Source organism: Pongo pygmaeus, chromosome 10 (assembly GCF_028885625.2).
Source record: "Pongo pygmaeus isolate AG05252 chromosome 10, NHGRI_mPonPyg2-v2.0_pri, whole genome shotgun sequence".
In the NCBI taxonomy this organism is placed as follows: domain Eukaryota; kingdom Metazoa; phylum Chordata; class Mammalia; order Primates; family Hominidae; genus Pongo; species Pongo pygmaeus.
Window position 1 is genome coordinate 53,589,452 of NC_072383.2, and position 19,241 is coordinate 53,608,692.

Sequence of the window (19,241 nt, forward strand, 5' to 3'; positions counted from 1 at the left end):
CGGTGGGGAAGAGTGACGGACGATACAATGATGAAGGAAGCAGAAATAACAAATAAATATAGCAGTAAAGCTGTAAGGAGAAATGGGAAATTAGGGAAAGCGTAGTGTGGAAGGGTGGCACAAAAGAGCTACGGCGGGAGCCGAGAAACGAAATGGAAAAGGCTGCATGGAGAAGACGTAGGAGAAGGCGCAAGCTACCCTGTAGAATTCAGTTCCTAGAAAAGTCCAACTCAGCCCTTCCCCGAGTCACAGTACCTTTAGCTTATGAAGCTCCACCGTCTCGGTCGCCATCTTGTTACCCCTCACTCCACTAGGCCCCCACCCGCGGCCTCCGCCTCCGGGAGCTCCCGCCTTAGCCGTAGAGATGCAAGGCTGACCAATCGTTGTCACTCTTGCTCCCACGCCATACCATCAGCTCTTCGCATTGGTCAATAGCTGTCGTCGCTCTCACTTCTCTCGGCAGCTTTCCCCACCTCTTTCAAAAGGTGGAACAGGGAGAGGGGCGGGCACTGTATCTGGCGAACGACAGAAATGGCAACCAACGGTGCGTCTGCATTACAACCACCAACCAATGGGTGGTGGCAGCGCTGATTCTGTTCCTCCAATAGGAAAGGGGCAGAAGGGGAGGCGTTACTTCCTGGAGACTTCAGGTGTGGTAGCCGGCGCCGCGCCCATAGCCGGACGGGGTTCTGAGCTGGCAGGTAGGGGCTGCAAAGACTGTAAGGGTTGCTGAGGAAAAATGGTGGGAGGCGGAAGGGGCGCCGAGGAAGCGGGGACCTAAATACTGAGAGGGGAGCGCTGAAGGGAGCCCTGAAAAAATCGATGAACATGAGGAGGAAGCTGGGAGGGGCATGAGGCGGGCTTAAGGAACTGGCGGTGGGGCTGGGGCGGGCAAGAGCTGCTTCCTAACCAGACATCGTCAGCTTTAGAGCTACCACAATTTTAAAGATCCGAGTTCAGATAATCACTGCCGCCCCTGGAGTCAGAGCCAAGGCTCCAGCTCTCGAGGCGTTGAGCTCAGGTCCCTTCCTAACCCAGTCCGGAAGCCGTGGGCAAGTTGTTGTCGTGCCCCACGCTTGAGAGAATGGGGATGCAGACTGTTTACATGCCACGGAGGTGAGAGAGGGTGGACAAGCCCCAGAGAACAAAGTGGGGACCAGAGTGAGCTTTACTCTGTCATCCCTTCTTAGTGGTTCTTTGATGATTCCGACTTTCTCCTGGAATTCTGGGTGTACGTGATCTCTTCATGGTTATTAACTTCTTCAGGAAAGTCAGATACTCCTATTTCCCTTGCTCCCTGAAGTGAGTGCCCCAAGCCTACACATACACCTTCCTGTTACAGTTGAAGTGTAAAGATCAGAGCAAAAATGACTATGTCTCTAAAATGTAGTGAGGACTCTTCTTGTCTTTTAAAGTTTTCCCCAAGGCTTCAGTTTTTATTTTCTGCGTGATGGGTAAGTTCTTCATTCCCAATAGAGTTCAGGGGATTGGGGCTATCTGGGAGACAACTGGGAGATAGCTCAAAGAGCGGTTGAGAAAAAACTGAGTTGGACTCCTGCCTGATCCCCCATTATGGCTAGGATGAATGTGGGGGTGGCACACAGCGAAGTAAACCCCAACACTCGAGTGATGAATAGCCGAGGCATCTGGCTGGCCTACATCATCTTGGTAGGATTGCTGCATGTGGTTCTACTCAGCATCCCCTTCTTCAGCATTCCTGTTGTCTGGACCCTGACCAACGTCATCCATAACCTGGTGAGCACTAAACCACGCCCCTGTACCCACCCCAGGGTTTCCCAACCAAAAGCAAAATAAAATCACCAATTGTTTGGGGATTTATGTGTTCCTTTTGGGATCTTAACATAATTCTTTGACTGAAGAACTACTTTCTGCCCCTCACACTGCCACCTTCCCTGTTCCCAGGCTATGTATGTCTTTCTTCATACGGTGAAAGGGACACCCTTTGAGACTCCTGACCAAGGAAAGGCCCGGCTACTGACACACTGGGAGCAAATGGACTATGGGCTCCAGTTTACCTCTTCCCGCAAGTTCCTCAGCATCTCTCCTATTGTGCTGTGAGTCTATGGGGGAAATGAGATATGCTGGGTTAGAAAGAGCTCCAAGAGCCAGGTAGAAAGGCCCATAGGGAAGCTGTTAAAAAGTAGACTGTCCATCTAAAACCCTTTGAAGATATTATGGTATACTAGTTCTAAGTCTACAGAGAGTAGTAAAATGTAGATTACAGTCAATACTGTAATCAAGCATTCCTTGCTGCCTCCTTGGTAGTAAGGAAATGAAGGGACTGAGAAAAGATAAGTGCCAAATAAAACCAAATGATTTTACACTGCCAAAAGAAGTAAATAAAGGCAGAACTGATATTAATCTTCAAAAACACTGTAGGGAGTAGAAGGAAAGAGGACTGTAACAGTCATACAGACTGAAATAGCTTGAGCCATCATTTGCCATGTCATTAACAATGAACAGATACTGACTTATAGTCTCCAGTTAAAGGTGCTATCTCCTGAACCCCAAAGTAAATGCTGTTGATATAGCTGGAATAGTTTTAGATAATCTAGAACTATATACAATAAAACTGGTCATTTAAAATAGAAGAGAAAGAGCAGGGCACTGTGGTACATGCCTGGAGTCCCAGCTACTTGGGAGGCTATGGCAGAAGGATTGTTTGAGCCCAGGAGTTTGAGGTTGTACTGCATGTATCACACTTATGAATAGCCACTGCACTCCAACCTGGGAAACATGATGAGAACTGTCTCTTAAAAAAAAAAAAGAATATGGATAGAGAAGGCGAACCTCACTCACCCTATTTTTTTCTCTCCCCAGCTATCTCCTGGCCAGCTTCTATACCAAGTATGATGCTGCGCACTTCCTCATCAACACAGCCTCATTGCTAAGTGTACTGCTGCCGAAGTTGCCCCAGTTCCATGGGGTTCGTGTCTTTGGCATCAACAAATACTGAGGGATGGGTTTTGGGACAGCTCCATGGGCATGGGGAAGGCACTGAAACAGAGGACTATAAAACATCCTTCTCTTATTCTCCATACTGTCTTCTACACCTTGAAAGCCTGAGAACTATACAACCTTCCCCAGACTCTCAAGAAGAGAAGAGATTGGCAAATGGGGCTCCTGGGCCCAGTCCTGCTAGTGGCAGGTTTCTTTGAATCAGGAAGGCAGGTGAGGTAAGGGCCAAATCACTCTCCTCCATAGCAGGAAGCCATTTGGGCAGCTTGTTTGGTGATTACATCTTTCCATATCTTTTACACCTACCACCTTCCAGCTCTGTTTTGCTGTGTATTTTTCTTACAATAATTTTTTTCAGCTGTAGCTGCAGTTTAATCAGGAAGGGTAGAGAGCTGTCCTCATAAGGCTGGGGGTGGGAAGATGGAATACTGACCTAATGTATAAAACTTAAAACAATTCTCCAGTCCCCTCTCCTTTGGTCCAGTAGGAGGTGCCCTTCACTCCAAGCTTAACACTTAGTAGGAAAGAGATTCTCAAACGAGAAAAAGGGCTCCAGCTATATGGGCAACAAAGAGGGAAGATACAGGTTGCCAGTTATATGTTTATAGAAAGATAATCCCCTGGCTTTAAATAGTTATGTACATACAAATATGAACAAACTTAAAAAAAAATACAAACCCTTGGATCACATGGGGGCTTCTGGGAACCCCCGTATTCTTCCCCCTCACCCAAGGGCAGTGAGCATGAATCTACTTTTTAAAAATGATTAATTTTGGCCATCCTTGCAGAAAAGAGCCTAAAATTGGGTGATTTACCCACAAAGTGAAAGCTGAGGAAAAATTCAGTTTCCACTCTCTGAACTCTATGCGGTAATCTCCTATCATTAGGGCTACATGCTTTCTTGTTCTGTCTTTTAAATATTATATCAGGGTAAAGGAGAGGGCTCCCTCCTGAAATGGGTCAAGAAAGAAGATAGACTTGTGGCTTTAAAAGGGTGGGAAAAAGTGTCATCCATCCTAAAAGCAAATGACAAGACAAAGGCATACAGACCCCAGGGAAATACCCAGTTCCCACACCTAAAGGGATATACTGTCCAGCCCAGGTCCAGGCCCTAGGTTCTTTACTCTAGCTACCCCCTATTTCTTTGGTATTGTCAAAAGACAAGATTCAGGCCGGGCGCAGTGGCTTATGCCTGTAATCCAGCACTTTGGGAGGCCAAGACGGGTCGATCACCTGAGCTCAGGAGTTCGAGACCAGCCTGAGCAACATGGTGAAACCCCATCTCTACTAAAAATACGAAAAAGAATTAGCTGGGCCAGGTGTGGTGGTGCGTGCCTGTAATCCCAGCTACTCAGGAGGCTGAGATGGGAGAATTGCTTGAACCCGGGAGACAGAGGTTGCAGTAAGCCGAGATCACACCACTGCACTCCAGCTGGGCAACAGAGCAAGACTCCATCTCAAAAAAAAAAAAATAGATTCAGTTCCTAGGTGTTGGGGAAGGAGGGATAAATCAAACTCCATCCTGTGCTGTACACAGCCCTTTTGACTCCCTGACATTGATTTGAGGAAAGAGAAGGGGCGTCAACGTTGGAAGGGCCTCCTCACTTTCTTCCGCCGCTTAGGTTTGGCTTCTCCCTTGGGTACTGTGCTGTTGGGCTTAGAGGCTGCAGTGGCTCCAGGGGCAGGCTGAGGAGCTGCAAAGAAGTTCCCATTGGGCATCTGCCCTGGGGGTACTTGAAAGATCCGACTCAAGAAATCCTGAAGATCAGCAGGAGGGGCATCTGGGGTGGCTCTGAGGTAAAACAGAAGAAATAAGGCAAGAGATGTTAGAGTCATATGGTTATGTAAGTTAGATATACTTATCAGTTCCCAAACTTCCTAGAAAACAAGGCCCCTGGGTGTCCTAAAAAGCAGGTCATCTGAAACCGTATTCAAAACTGAAACGGTGGATAGATTATTGACAGAAATACCACCTACCTCTGTCGCCCTCTGGTGCCTGGAATCCGAGAACCAAATGAGATGTGATAGGGGACTCTGTGGGTATCTGGGGAGATACCTACACGCTGGCATCCAGCCCACTCTATAAACATGAGAAATAATTAGCCAAAACATCGCAGTTTAGAGCACATAAAAGATCAGGAAGTATAAGCCTGTATTTCTAGAGGACAGAGAGTACCTGTGATATCATACACCTTTCCATCCATCAGTGCAAAGTAGGTGATCTTGAGGCCCAACATGCTTGACTCTGCCCAAAAGTCTCCTTCCTCAGCGGGATGCAGCCTATTACACTCAGCACAGTATCTGGCACTCTTAGGTTCCCGGTCCATTTCAAACCTCCTGCAACCAACAAAAGGATAGTTCCTTAATAATTTGTCAAGCCTACCTAGGGCACTGCTAGTAGTCTTACCATTATTCACAAATAGGGCTGAAACATCTAAAATTACCCCACTTAGTATTTCATATCCCTTCAACGTTCTATCTTAAAGCTAATTTTTCTTAGTGCTAATTAAAATCGTCAATCTATCGACAATATGACAAAGGTAGAAACTTAAGGGTCTTTTTACTAATTATGAGATACAGATGTAACTCATAATTACCAGTACTCACTAGGAAGATTGTTGGTTACATAATCCCTGAGCTGTGATTGTCCCATCCCTCTCCTATTTCATACCTGTGCTTTCCTTGGCATCGGCTACACATCATAGTATTCATTGCCTCCTTGAGGTCATCTTGCAGCTTGGACAGAAACTCATTTACTGACCGGCTCAGCTCATTCTCTGCCATTCGTTTCCTAATAGAAGAAATGCTTTGTAAGTCAGAAGGTATTGAGGGAGGGACAAAGGAAGACATATCAGTTGGCCTCTTGAGGCCACTGTCTAGCGAGAAAGACAAGTGATTTCAGTTCTCTCCATCTCAACAAGCCTCCACCCCCAAGTCCAGATGCCTCTGCTATTGAGGATTTTTCATTTACCATTATCTGATGATTTCCCATCTCCAACTTACATCTCATATTCCTTTCGCTTTTCAGCATTGCTGACAATGTCCCAAGCTGCTCGCAAAACCTTGAAGGCCTCCTCAGCCCGGGGATGATGATTTTTGTCAGGATGAACCTACCAAGACAGAGATTTCATTACAAATCCATTCCAACCCTCTTCCCCACCTTGAGTTTATTCTCATATCAAAGGGTTCTCTTTCATCACCCTTTTGAAGAGTCAGTGTAGCTTAATGATTAATTGCTCTGGCTCTGCAGATCTGGTTCAATTCATGGCTCTGTTATAATTAACTACACTACCTTGAATATCTAACTTTTTTTTTTTTTTTTTTTTTTGAGATGAAGTCTCGCTCTGTCGCCCAGGCTAGAGTGCAGTGGCACGATCTCAGCTCACTGTAACCTCCGCCTCCCAGGTTCTAGCAATTCTCCTGCCTCAGCCTCTCTAGTAGGTGGGATTACAGGCATGCACCACCACACTCAGCTAATTTTTTTGTATTTTTAGTGGAGACGGGATTTCATCTAGTTGGCCAGTCTGGTCTCGAACTCCTGACCTCAAGTGATCTGCCTACCTCAGCCTCCCAAAGTGCTGGGATTACAGGCGTGTGCCACCATGCCCAGCATGAATATCTATCATGGATTGTTGGGAGGATTAAATAAGAATATATATGAAGTATGTAGCAAAAAATCAGGTACTACGGTGGATTCATCATCCCAGTTTGCCTGAGACTGTCCCAGTTTTAGCACTAAAAAGTCCCATGCCTCTGGAAACTCCTCAATCCCAGATGAATAGGGACAGTTGGTCTCTGGCACACACATGTATCAGTCATAAAATAAGAGTTCCAAAGATGTTACATCTTGAAACTCTTTCTTTTTTAACTAGAAAATTCTCATATCCAAAACTTCCTACAGTGATATGCCTTTCAGTCCCAGAAATGAAATAGCATATCATGGTCTCAGACTTTATGTACTTTTCAGCCTTCTCTCCAAGACAAGTAATATCCTCTCTTCCTACAGCTTCCTGATTGTACCCATCCCATTCCCCAAAAATGCAGAGATAAAGCTAGTCTCCCGACTGATGCCAAATAACTAAAATGCTGTTAAATTTCCCACATTCTCAAGCTAATTGAACAGCCTTTTAGTCATGTTCACACTAGGGCTTAGTAAGGCAGTGAGAGGTTCAATAAAAGCCCAGAGACACTCTGGTCCAGGACAAGAGAGATCTTTGGGGTATAGGGATAGATGTTTTGAGGGTAGGGGAACTTAACTACATCTCTACTTCAAGAGAAACTGAAAAATGAGAATTTTTGTTAAGAATAATATTCTCCAAAACAGGATGTCTACTAAAAGAAGGTGAGAAAAGAGCTCTACTACTAGTAGAATTAGTAACAATGAGAGTAAACAATTGTTACCCACTCTAAGAATACAGCAGAAGCCAAGCGCAGTGGCTCACGCCTGTAATCCCAGCACTCTGGGCAGCCGAGGCAGACAAATTGCTTGAGTCCAGGAGTTCGAGATCAGGCTAGCCAACATAGCAAAACCCCATTTCTACTAAAAATACAAAAAATTAGCCAAGTGTGGTGATGCACGCCTGTAGTTCCAGCTACTCAGGAAGCTGAGGTGGAAGAATCACCTAAGCCTGGGGGATCAAGGCTGCCGTGAACTGACATCCTGCCACTCTACTCCAGCCTGGGTAAATGGAGTGAGACCCTGTCTCAAAAAAAAAAAAAAAAAAAAAGAATATACCAAGCTACCTACTAAGGGGCGTACATTTCTCACCAAATTAATTCAGTCCTTTGGTAAGTTACAGGTGTGGTGGTTTACTGTACCTTTAATCATTAATGGAAACTTTAGTTGCCCATTCCTCTTTGGTGTCATGCAGCCATTGAGGTATTTGCACACTGTGATGTTTTACCAGTCCAGCTCCATACACTCCAGTGTAAGTAGGCCTCCAATTTACACACCTTACTTATATTCATAATAATTTGTACAGAAATAGCAATAACAATCCGTTATCTAATATCAACCTAATATCTACTTCTAATGCAATTTGATTGCATGCTTGTATTAAACCATTTCCCTCAAGCATAAGGTGCATGACAACTCCCATCTGCACACCCTCTTTTTTTTTTTTTGAGACGGTGTCTTGTTCTGTCGCCCAGGCTGGAGTACAGTGGTGTGATCTCGGCTCACTGCAAGCTCCGCCTCCTGGGTTCACGCCATTCTCCTGCCTCAGCCTCCCAAGTAGCTGGTACTACAGGCGCCCGCCACCACACCCAGCTAATTTTTTTGTATTTTTAGTACAGACAGGGTTTCACCATGTTAGCCAGGGTGGTCTCGATCTCCTGACCTCGTGCTCTGCCCACCTCACCCTCCCAGAGTGCTGGGATTACAGGCGTAAGCCACCGCGCCTGGCGCTGCACACCCTCTTATCAATAAAAGCAACCATATTTTCATGTATGACATACATATGCATATACCTCCATTTTCTTTCCCTCTCCTGTTGAAACAGCCTGTTTTCTCCTACCTGGTGCTAAAATACTTACATGCACTCCCTGACCCTCCTACACTAGGTCCATATTTGCTTCTCTGGGAGAAATAGTTGGGTTACCCCATGTTTAAAATAAAAAGAAGGCCAGGCACGGTGGCTCACGCCTGTAATCCCAGCACTTTGGGAGGCCGAGGCAGGTGGATCACCTGAGGTAGGGAGTTCGAGACCAGCCTGGCCAACATGGGGAAACCCCGTCTCTACTGAAAATAAAAATATCAGCCGGGCGTGGTCGCAGGCGCCTGTAATCCCAGCTTCTTTGGAGGCTGAGTAACGAGAATAGCTTGAACTCGGGAGGCGGACGTTGTAGTGAGCCAAGATCGCGCCACTGCACTCCTGCCTGGGCGACAAGAGCGAGACTCCATCTCACAAAAACAAAAACAAAAACAAAAAAAACCCTCATTTGTTCAGGTAAGAGCAACTGGGGTGCTTTCTGAATAGGTCTTTTTCCCACTCTAGTTAGAGGGACTTCACCTGGATATTCCAGGTGAGTGAGTTCTACACTGCCTAATATACCAGGTTCAAAAAATATATCTCATGACAAAGAAAGAAAATGGAGGGAAGATCAGATCCCATAGTAGAGGGGAAAATATCTCTTTTTTTTTTTTTTTTTTTGAGATGATCTGGCTTGGTTTCCCAGCCTGTAGGTTCATGATCCCGGCTCATTGCAGCCTCGACCTCCTGGGCTCAACTGATCCTCCCACCTCAGCCTCCCGAGTAGCTGGGACTACAGGCATGTGCCACCAAGCCTGGCCTCCCAAAGTGCTGGGATCACAGGTGTGAGCCACTGCACCTGGCCCAAAAAGTCTTTATGACTCTTTCCTAAGAATATGTTAACCAGCTGGGCGCGGTGGCTCATGCCTGTAATCCCAGCACTTTGGGAGGCCGAGGCAGGCGGATCACGAGGTCAGGAGATCGAGACCATCCTGGCTAACACGGTGAAACCCCGTCTGTACTAAAAATGCAAAAAATTAACCAGGCGGAGTGGCAGGTGACTGTAGTCCCAGCTACTCGGGAGGCTGAGGCAGGAGAATGGCGTGAACCCGGGAGGCGGAGTTTGCGTGAGCCAAGATCACGCCACCGCACTCCAGCCTGGGCAATAGAGCGAGACTCCGTCCCCCCCCAAAAAAAAAAAGAATGTTAACCTTCACCTACCCGTTAACTTTCTACTCTGCCTTCCCTTTATTCCACTCTCCCTAAAACTGGAATAGAAAATATAGGAACAGGCCGGGACCGGTGGTTCACATCTGTAATCACAGCACTTTGGGAGGCTTAGGTGGGTGGATCATGAAGTCAGGAGTTCAAGACCAGCATGACCAACATGGTGAAACCCCGTCTCTACTAAAAATACAAAAAAAAAGTAGCCGGGCATGGTGGCGCGCACCTGTAATCCCAGCTACTCAGGAGGCTGAGGCAGGAGAATCGCTTGAACCCAGGAGGTGGAGGTTGTAGTCAGCTGAGATTGTGCCACTGCACTCCAGCCTGGGCAACAGAGCGAGACTACATCTCAAAAAAAAAAAAAAAATATGGGAACAAAAGAGAGGAACAGGAAACAGAAGGGTACTCACCATCACTGCCAGCTGTCTATAGGCCTTCTTCAGTTCAACATCTGATGCTGTGGCCTCAACCCCCAGTACATGGAAAGGGTTTAGCTCATCCTCAGGAACCCCAGCCATGGTCAAGAGTCGGGCCACTTCCTCTTCAGGCTGGCAGTAGCGCCCACTGGCTACAGGTGCATTCCCCTGCCTATTATTCTGCTTGACCCAAGGCAACTCCAGCCAGCCCCACTGAACTATTCTTACCAGCCGCTGCCATGGCCTGCTGTCTCTCAGCAGAGTCAAGCAACGCTGCAAGGCTGGAGAATCCAGCCAAGAGAAGAGCCAGGTGGCCTTACCCCTCCAGCCTAACCGGTCACCTAGTCCCACCAGAAACCGCCATCCCAACTGTAGAAAGCCCAAAAAGAGGGCCAGAGCCAGGAGCAGCAAAGCACCCAGCAGCTTAAGAAAACGAGTAAACAGTCCTACTCCACAGTAAAACCCCTGGCTTAGAAACTGAAACATGACCTGGGCCCAGCCCCCCAACCGCCCTGTCCACACTCCCATCCAAACTCGAAAAAGGTCCAAATCACTGCTTTTCAGTTGCCTGCATGCATAGATGAGATGGCCACAAGTTTCTACGTACTCTCCCACCAATACCAGCAGTTCAATCAGCCACCAAAAGCCTGCCTGTCCAAGTTGACATAGTTCCTCAGCTCCCCACAGTCCCAGGCCTTTGCGCTTATCTGCCTGACTTCGTTTCCGACCCAGCCGATGTCGACCAGGGGACCTGGGATCCCTGCGTCCACCCTCCCGAGTATCGTCCTTCGTTGGAAAGCGGTGCCGCTGTCTCCGAGATGGGGGTTTCTTTCCGCTGGACACACGTGAAAAATCATTGGGGAACTTGAGAGATTCTTCATCATCATATTCCTCTTCCAACTCATCTTCCCCCAAAACTGGAGAGGTACAGTGGTGGCAAAAGTTGCTAGAAGAACCATTTCCTCCCTCAGAGTAAGGCCCTTCTGGAATTCCAGGTGTTCCCTGGCAGTTGCAAGCAGATGGAATGGAAAGAAAAGAGTTCCCATCCTCCTGGTTCCCAGTCTTGTTTTCTTTTGAGAGTTCCTGGTCCACTCCTGACTCCTCCTCTGAAGACGTCTCACTCTGATCAGGGTCCTCTGCATCTCTAGGTGGTCCTGGACCCCCTGGGGGGCCATGGCTTGGGTCCAACCAATGGGCTGGGTTTGGGTGCTGTGTGTGCTTAGGACCAGAGTGCTCTGTGAGGCAGCGGGTACCATTAGGAGCAGTCCCTGCTGAGTCCCTGAGTCCTGAGAATGAAGGTATTTCAGGGTCCACGGAGGGTCCTAAAGTCCTGAGGGAGGCACCACCACTGTGGTGGGCTCCATACAACCCTCTTTCTCCGGGGTGCTTCTGGGCCATGACCCCGGGGCTTCCTGAGGGTCTTAGGTCACAGCCATCATGGTGTGTTCTGATGCCTGTAACAGATATCAAGGTGGAGACAGTCAAGGATGAGACCAAGAGAGGAATTAAACAATCTTAAATAGTGGACACATTTAATGCATCCACCTCCCTTGTTTTCCCAAGTTCTTTTGGGGCATTCGCTATTCCTAGCAATAAGCCAAAACTAGACTCACCACAACCCTGCTTGCTCCCTCCCCTCTCCTCCAAATCACTTAAGTTTTTCTTCTTTCCCCAGAAAACTATAACCTTCAATCAGGGAAACAGGGAGGTACCGTAAAGGGTGTGGTCGGGGGAGGGTGGGTCACTCTTAGGAACATGGGAAAGACCGCCGGAAGAGGGGGCCACAGACTTCCAGTAAAGGGTGGGGGCCATGCGGCCCTAGAGGAAAATCTGGGGGCGGAGCTTAGGGCTGCCCCTAAGAAAGACTACCAGGGAACCCACCGGCTGTGTAGAAGGGACGAAGGTGGCCCGGCACCGTGGCTCACGCCTGTAATCCCAGCACTTTGGGAGGCCGAGGCGGGCGGATCACGAGGCCAGGAGTTCGAGACCAGCCTGGCCAATATGGTGAAACTCCGTCTCTACTAAAAATACAGAAATTCGCCAGGCGTGGTGGCGCGCACCTGTAGTCCCAGCTACTCGGGAGGCTGAGGCAGAAGAATCGCTTGAACCCGGGAGGTGGAGGTTGCAGTGAGCCGAGATCGTGCCACTGTACTCCAATCTGGGCGACACAGCGAGACTCCATCTCAAAAAAAAAAAAAAAAAAAACGAAAAAAAAAAAAAACGGACGTACCGAAGAACGGCGGTAACTCCTCCCCCTCGAGCCGCCCGGCCTGGGGCCAGGGTGAGCTACGAGAGCCGCTCTCCCGGCTCCGCCTCCCGCTCACGCTCTCCTTCCGCCTTCCGTCCCCGCGGCCGCCGCCGACCTGGGCCTACTTCCACTTCCGGGGTCACCAGGGAAGAGACGGGAAGGAAAAGAAATAGCGGTTGGCTGAGGGGCGAGCCAGTCCAGCTAGCGCTGCGTCGACTCCAACGAGGCGGTCCTAAGGAAGTACTGGCCCCGCCATTTAAAGGCCCCTCCCTCTGCATGTGGGAATGGGATTGCCGCAGGTTGCACCGCTGGAAGCAAGGCAAGTGGGTTCTGCACCAATGCCTGCAGACTAAGGGCAGACTCTCAGGATTGCTCTGGGTGTATTCCTAGGCTTTGTATTCCTGGGAGATGGAGGGCAGCCACCGAGCCACATATAGTCTGTTTCCCTTGCAGACAAAACCAGGGAGCTCAGAAGAGTCACTGCCCTGATCCCTTCCGTGCCGGCAGCTGCGAGGACACGGGCCCCTTTGTATCCTGCGGTGCGGAGGTGGAGCAGAGGAGAGGGTGCCCCGGCTGGCCCCCTTCCTCGCCCCGCAGCACTACCCCTTCTTTCACAGCAACCCACGGCCTCCCCCGCGCTTGACCCAGCTGGCGAGCTGCCCCTTATACCTGGATCCGCCCCTCGGGACGCAGCTCCCCAGGCCCGATCACCGAGCGGTGCCTAGGAACTGGGAGCGTAACTCGACTCGGCTCAGAACTTTACCCGAGAGCCAAAGAACACTGAACTCATCTACCTGCTGCTTGACATCTCATCTGCATACCAAGCTATTTGGTGGACGTCCACAAACGCCCCCGCCCCCACGTAGACCCAGTTGGGTCCCCGTTCCGTCGGTCCCCTCCTCTGCACACGCCTCTAGCCTTATACCCCGTCTTGATCCGAAAGTTTTTCCACCCTTGAACCCCCAGTTGGCACTCCCGGACCAGCAAAAGCCCCTTCCCTGGGTCCACGATCCCGACCACCCGGTTCTCCAGAAGACAATACTCCAATTCTCTGGAAAGTGGAAGAAACCAAGCTGGAGCTAGGGGGGCGCTGGGACCCCTATTGGGGCTTTGAGAGCTTCCGGTTGTCATCTCCTAAGTATTCGGAGACCCTTCCCCAAAACTCTTGGGGCAACCCTCAAGACTCTTACCTGCTATATAGTTGGGGGTCTCTGGTCCTGGACTAGAGCAGTAGGCAACCTGGGTCCCCCCACACACACGGGAAAGAGTTGGAGGGACCTGCTTGTGATGTCACCCCTCCTCTCCCCACCGCGCGCGCGCGCGCGCGCGCACACACACACACACACACACACACACACACACCAACACACACGCCCTGTCCCCTTTCTCCACCCTGCAAGCTAGTTGCATTTACCTCACAGAGCCTGGGCTGCGACTTGAAAGACTTTAGGCAGCAACAGAGTGACCCTGGGGGTGCTCTTGACCGACAGCCGCACCTCCGGCGTCTAGGACCTCCGAGCAGGGATGCATCTGGGGGTCTAGGGAAGCACTTCCACCCCCTCCTCTCCTCAACCCTGGCAGGATGGTGAGTAGTTAACATCCCCTCCCCAACCCCCCCTTGTTCAGGGTCCCCAGACTTCCAAGCAGATTGAGGAGAGGAGCTTCGAGAGCCAACCCTCCAGCCTGTAAGGACCTTGATATCCAAAGGACAGCTGAAGAAAGTAATGTGCCTGCATTTTTGCCACTTCATTCCCACAGTGCCCGAAATGCCAGCTCCTCCTTGGTGTTCTCCTTTCAAGATTTGAATTCAAATCCCATATTGGCAGCCCTGATACCGCTGGGGGAAGGGTGAGGTAGGAAAAGTCCCACCAATATCCTAAGGGGAGGTGCGAGTGGCTACCAGGATGTGAGATGTCTGTGGACAAAGTCCCTGCTTATTCCATGAGGGGCTGTGAGATTAGGACTGTGGCTGGATGCCCCTTCCTCCAACAACTCCATCTCAGCATGAAGTTGAGGCTTTAAAACCCTGACAAACTGTGGGTGACTGTCTCTACTTAATTCCTCCTCCCAAACTCTTGGTGTCTGGTTTTTTCCCTCTTTCTGCCCTGGGCCTGGAGCAGCTGTCCAGAGACCCCCACCATGACTCATAACTCTCCTGTTCTCCCTCTCTCTTCCCTCTCTATTAACCTCACCCTTCCCAATCCAGTGGGGTAGTATTAAGTCCCAGTCGCAGATGGGGCAATAATGTCCCTGCACCCTTCCCTCCACACACCCAGGGCTTCCCGTTCTTTCCACCCTCACCCTGAAGAGCTGCAGGGTGGTGGGGGGAGGCAAAGGCTCATTACTTTATAAGATTTTCATTACTTTATAAGATTTCATTTTACTTAAGTGTCCTTGTTTCAGAGAGTGGTAAAGACAGATCCTGCTCCTCTCAATCCAATCCTGTAGATTTCTTCAGTTACCTAAACAGGGTCATACTGGCTCCTGAAGTGGGCACCATTATTTAAAAGAAATAGACGTACAGAGTCCTCAAGATTTATGGGCACCTGAGTTTCTGCCCCGTGCCCCGCTGCAGGTTTCCCAGTCCCCTAAAGACATTCACGGATGGATGAGAGGAGCTGACACCTCCCGCTCTGTGACCACTTTCTCTTTGGCCGTGGAGGAAGTCTTGCTGCCCCTGGCTGTGACATCTGACCCCAGGCCCTTTAATCAACAACTCCCAGAGCCTCCAGACCCAAGATGTGTTTTGGAACCTCAGGACAATCCTGAACTGGCACCTGCCCTGGTGTGTGCCCTTTGCTGCTGCTTTGGAATCATCTACTGCTGCTTCAATGAGGGCAGGGCCAAGGACCTGGGGGGCCATTGCCCAAGACTGTCACCCTAAAGGATGATGCCAGCTTTCCTCCTTGCTCCTGGGCCATCTCACCTCCTCTGCCAGGGGTTCCTATCTCCAGTGTGGCCCATGTTGCTCTGGCTGTATTCCTAGGCCCATGTTGCTCTTGCCAGCTTCTTGTCCATCCTCCATGCCCATGCCTTCCAGCTCTCACCTCTGGCATCTATCATTTGCTCTTCTCTTAACTCCTACCTGAAAACCCCATTCCTAAATTATTCACTATGTTTCAGACTTCTTCACTCTTCTCCAAAAACCTGAATCAGCTTGTTTTGATTTTTTCTATCTGCTATCCCTGAAAGGACTAGACCTTCTTTCTATCCTTACTCCCCTCAATGTATCCATCTTACCTCTTGATTTTCCCTCCCATTCCCTCACAGTTCCTGAAACAGTGCCCCCCCCCCGACCCTAAGCTACCCCTTTCTGCCCCTGGCCTTGAGGTCCCTTGACGTGCTGCTCCTGTCTTCTGCTCCTCTAGTGAGCCATTCCTCTCCCTTGGAATTCATCAGAGTCATCCCTGTAGAGCCCCCTTCCTGCCTCTCAATGCCTCCTGCCTCACTTCCCAGGCTACCGCTGCTTCAAGACAGTGACGTTTCTCTCCGGTCAGCTGTCAGGAGCGCTGGTGAGCTTCCTACTGTGCCACAAGGTGCGGGTGCTGGAGACACAGCTGAGCCTGGAAATGAGAGTGGGCATCGCCGTGGTCATCATGACTCCTCTGTGGTGTGGTCACCATGTTGGTTCACTGTGTTGGGCTCTTATTGACTGGTCTCCTGCTAGGCCTGACCTTGGGTGCCAGAGCCCTGCTGGCTTCTGAGCCTATCTACCAACCACCTTCAGCCTGGGTGCCAGCTGGGGGGCTGGTGGGGCTGGCACTGCTGGGAGCCCTGCTCACACTTCGGTGGCCACGTCCATTCACAGTTCTGGGCACAGCCCTGCTGGGTTCTGCAGTGCTTGTGGCCTGTGTTGACTACTTCCTGGAGGGGCTGGCACTGGGCAGTCGGCTGGGCCAACGCCTGCAGACACTTCCAGCCTTGCCTTCTCTCTGCTGATATAGCTGGGTCTTACTGGGGATCTGGCCAGCCTTGGGGACCCTTGGGGCCCTGGCCCAGTGGAAGCTTGTGCCTGAGGAACATGGAGGCCACGCCAATGGTGAGTTAGTGCTGTGGTACAGAAGCAGCCAACCTGTGCCTACTCATGTCCCCAGTTCCTAGACTTGAGGAGGGAAGGGGAGAAATACACTTGAGGAAGGAGAGTGGGGGAGGATGTCCAAGGTGAATGGGGCAGGGCACTGAAAAAAAAAAGTTGAAGGAGTCAGGGGAAGCAGGAAAGAGTTACGGAAGGAAAGGAGGATCTCAGGGAAGTCTAGGAGGAAAGAATATAATTCCAAAGAGTTTCTTTTAGAATAAATTGGCAGGGGGTGCTGGGCACGGTGGCTCAGGCCTATAATCCCAGCACTTTGGGAGGCCAAGGCGGGCGGATCACGAGATCAGGAGATCGAGACCATCCTGACTAACATGGTGAAACCCTGTCTCTACTAAAAATACAAAAAAAAAACTAGCTGGGCCTGTTGGCGGGTGCCTGTAGTCCCAGCTACTCGGGAGGCTGAGGCAGGAGAATGGCTTGAACCTGGGAGGCGGAGCTTGCAGTGAGCCAAGATCGCGCCACTGCACTCCAGCCTGGGCTACAGAGCGAGACTCCATCTCAAAAAAATAAAAATAAAAAGGAATAAATGGGGGGAAGATGAGGCTTGAGAGAAACAACAGGAAGGTAAAAAAAAAAAAAAAGAAAGAAATGGGGGGAAGATGAGGCTTGAGAGAAACAACAGGAAGGTCAAATGGGTTTCTTTAGAATGTGAGTGTGTATAGGGTAGGATTCAGGGTCTAAAGAGGCCTCCTTGAGTCTGTATTGCCCCCTCCAAAACAGTGGTCTTTTTTTTTTTTTTTTTTTTTTGAGACGGAGTCTCACTCTGTCACCCAGGCTGGAGTACAGTGACATGATCTTGGCTCACTGTAACCTCCGCCTCCTGGATTCAAGTGATTCTCATGCCTCAGCTTCCCGAGTAGCTGGGATTACAGATATGCATCACCATGCCCAGCTAGTTTTTGTATCTTTAGTAGAGATGGGGTTTCACCATGTTGGCCAGGCTGGTCTTGAACTCCCGACCTCAAGTGATCTACCCACCTCAGCCTCCCAAAGTGCTGGGATTACAAGTGTGAGCCACTGCGCCCGGCCAGCAGTGGTCTTAAGCCACCAGCAAAACCATCTCCAACTCCTTCAGACCCTTCAGCAAAAGGCCAAATGGCACTGGATCCCCTCTGGGGTGGGGCTTTGTGAGGGCAGCTGTCGGCACCAGCTCCCTGCCAATACCTGCAGCCCTGCTGACAGTCTCGCTCCAGTGAGTGGGGGGCTTGGGGACACCCTGGGCAGATGGAGCAGAGGGCATATGGGGATGGTCAGGGTGAAAGGGGGGCTCTGACCCAGGCCCCTCCTTACTCCCTCTCTGCCCTGTGTCCCTCCAGAGTTACTTCCAGAGTCTTCAAGAGTGCCAACTGGGACCAGGACCCCAGGCCACAGCCCCCCACACCGTCCTGGACCTGGATTCTGACTGTGGTTCCACTGTACCCCTCACCTTAATCTCTGGTTCTAACCAGACCTGAGCCTAGACTTCCACTTTTTCCTTCACCCCTGTGAGGGCCTGGGAACACTAGGTGGGCAGGGTTTGAGCCCACAGGACCTGCACACAAACTTCCCCACCTCTTGGACTTGGGGACAGGATCTGTGCCTCAACCCAGACCAGCCTTGTAGGGATATGTTCCAAGAATAGAGAAGAGTCTTATGGGGAAGGGGGAGGAAGGGAAGTATGAATATTTACCTCTGACCAATAATAGAGGTGCCCTGGTCCCCAAAGAAACTGACTCCCGAATTCCCTCCAAGCCTTACCCATATAGCTTTTTTTTTTTTTTTTTGAGACAAGGTCTTGTTCTGTCCAGTACCGTGGCGTGATCACAGCTCATGACAACTTTGATTTCCCCGGCCCAAGCGAGCCTTTCATTCAGCCTCCTGAGTGGCTGGGACCACAGACGCCACACACAGCTAATTTTTATTTGTTCGTTTTTATTTTTTTTGCAGAGACAGGGTCTCCCTGTGTTGCCCAAGCTGGTCTTGAACTCCTGGGCTCAAGTGATCCTCCTGCTTCAGCCTCCCAAAGTGCTAGGATTACAGCCACCGCACCTGGTCTTGAAATAGCCTTTTAAATATCTACCTCAGTGCCTCACAGTGGTAAAAATAAGCGTTTTTTTGTTTTGTAGGATCAGGGAGCTTCCAAGGCATTTGATAGCTTTTTGATGGGAAGAAGGGCTCTGAGGAGCTCCAAGATACTCCAACCTCCAGGCCCTTCATTAGAGGGTAGTTGGGTTTCTGTTTGGCCTTTCCCCCTGGGCCCCATAGGCTTAAACTACCCCGCCACCTCCCCGCACCTCCTACCTCAGCTGGGAGCACTATCTTCCATGGTGCTTCCACTTCTCTCCTCAACCTGGGGAAGACCACAGGGCAGTGCCTGCCTCAGGACCTGCCTTCCCCAAAAGCTGGCTTCTTGCTCCAAGGAGAGAGCATTGGCCCGCCTGCCAGAGTCTTGCCTTTTGCCCAAAAGGAGCCTGGTCTTCAGGGCTGCATAGGAGACAAGTGCCTTCTCTGCTTCTCACTGTGGGTGGCACTAATTTCCTCCTTAACCAGAACTTTGTTCCTGCCACTAACCCACTCTAACTCTTCCCCCTCTGACTCTCCTGCCCAAGGTCTGTTCCTGGTTTCCCAGATGCATAAAGGAAGACATATCCGTCCCCTGGGCAGCAAGGCTACAATGGGAGGGAGGGAGGGAGAACATGGGAGCCTGTGAATAAAATGGCATTAAATACTGAACCAAGGAGTCCAGCCTCTGCTGTTGCTGCTCTTTTCTTTCTCTGCACCCCAAAACAAAGAGCTAACCATCTTGACAAATCCTCTGTCCCCTAAAGATC

The 19,241-nt window shown here is 50.1% G+C and overlaps 4 protein-coding genes across 10 annotated transcripts in view; 2 read left to right on the forward strand and 2 right to left on the reverse strand.

The window, feature by feature from the left end:
- Positions 1 to 3,535, reverse strand: part of SARNP (SAP domain containing ribonucleoprotein) — a 69,507-nt gene extending 65,972 nt beyond the window's left edge. The window contains exons 1-2 of one of the 3 annotated variants that reach the window (XR_008492746.2): positions 2,821 to 3,031; positions 256 to 515 (exon numbers count right to left, since the gene is read on the reverse strand). Coding sequence is in view for 2 of the 3 variants with exons in the window: in XM_063646975.1 (XP_063503045.1) it covers positions 256 to 291 (36 nt within the window). In the remaining variant the exon portion in view is untranslated. Of the gene's footprint in view, positions 1 to 255; positions 582 to 2,820 lie in introns of those variants that run through there. The other 2 variants (XM_063646975.1, XM_054441990.2) reach the window with 2 other exon arrangements.
- On the forward strand, positions 607 to 3,059 carry ORMDL2 (ORMDL sphingolipid biosynthesis regulator 2). Of its 2 annotated transcripts, none has more exons than XM_063646977.1 (4): positions 607 to 701; positions 1,581 to 1,755; positions 1,924 to 2,075; positions 2,842 to 3,059. In XM_063646977.1, exons 2-4 carry the CDS (start codon positions 1,582 to 1,584, stop codon positions 2,975 to 2,977), a joined length of 462 nt encoding a protein of 153 aa, XP_063503047.1. In that variant the 5' UTR covers positions 607 to 701; position 1,581; the 3' UTR covers positions 2,978 to 3,059. The 2 variants fall into 2 exon arrangements, with proteins under 2 accessions (XP_063503047.1, XP_063503046.1); XM_063646976.1 differs by lacking the exon at positions 607 to 701 and adding an exon at positions 865 to 1,116.
- Positions 3,536 to 3,566: 31 nt separating the features above from the next.
- On the reverse strand, positions 3,567 to 13,688 carry DNAJC14 (DnaJ heat shock protein family (Hsp40) member C14). Of its 4 annotated transcripts, none has more exons than XM_063646972.1 (7): positions 13,529 to 13,688; positions 10,085 to 11,544; positions 5,983 to 6,089; positions 5,651 to 5,770; positions 5,156 to 5,316; positions 4,957 to 5,059; positions 3,567 to 4,771 (listed from the first exon to the last, which is right to left on the reverse strand). In XM_063646972.1, the coding sequence occupies exons 2-7, from the start codon at positions 11,486 to 11,488 to the stop codon at positions 4,561 to 4,563; spliced, it is 2,106 nt and encodes a 701-aa protein (XP_063503042.1). In that variant the 5' UTR covers positions 11,489 to 11,544; positions 13,529 to 13,688; the 3' UTR covers positions 3,567 to 4,560. The 4 variants fall into 4 exon arrangements, with proteins under 4 accessions (XP_063503042.1, XP_063503044.1, XP_063503041.1 ...); XM_063646974.1 differs by lacking the exon at positions 13,529 to 13,688 and adding an exon at positions 13,008 to 13,391; XM_063646971.1 differs by lacking the exon at positions 13,529 to 13,688 and adding an exon at positions 12,321 to 12,451.
- Positions 13,689 to 13,758: 70 nt separating this feature from the next.
- On the forward strand, positions 13,759 to 19,143 carry LOC129009299 (transmembrane protein 198-like). The gene is given in 7 exon segments (XM_054441993.2): positions 13,759 to 13,923; positions 14,914 to 15,180; positions 15,836 to 15,937; positions 15,939 to 16,377; positions 17,466 to 17,623; positions 17,748 to 17,871; positions 17,874 to 19,143. Coding segments are annotated over 7 exon segments (1,272 nt in total). The 5' UTR covers positions 13,759 to 13,920; the 3' UTR covers positions 18,053 to 19,143.
- Positions 19,144 to 19,241: the final 98 nt, after the last annotated feature.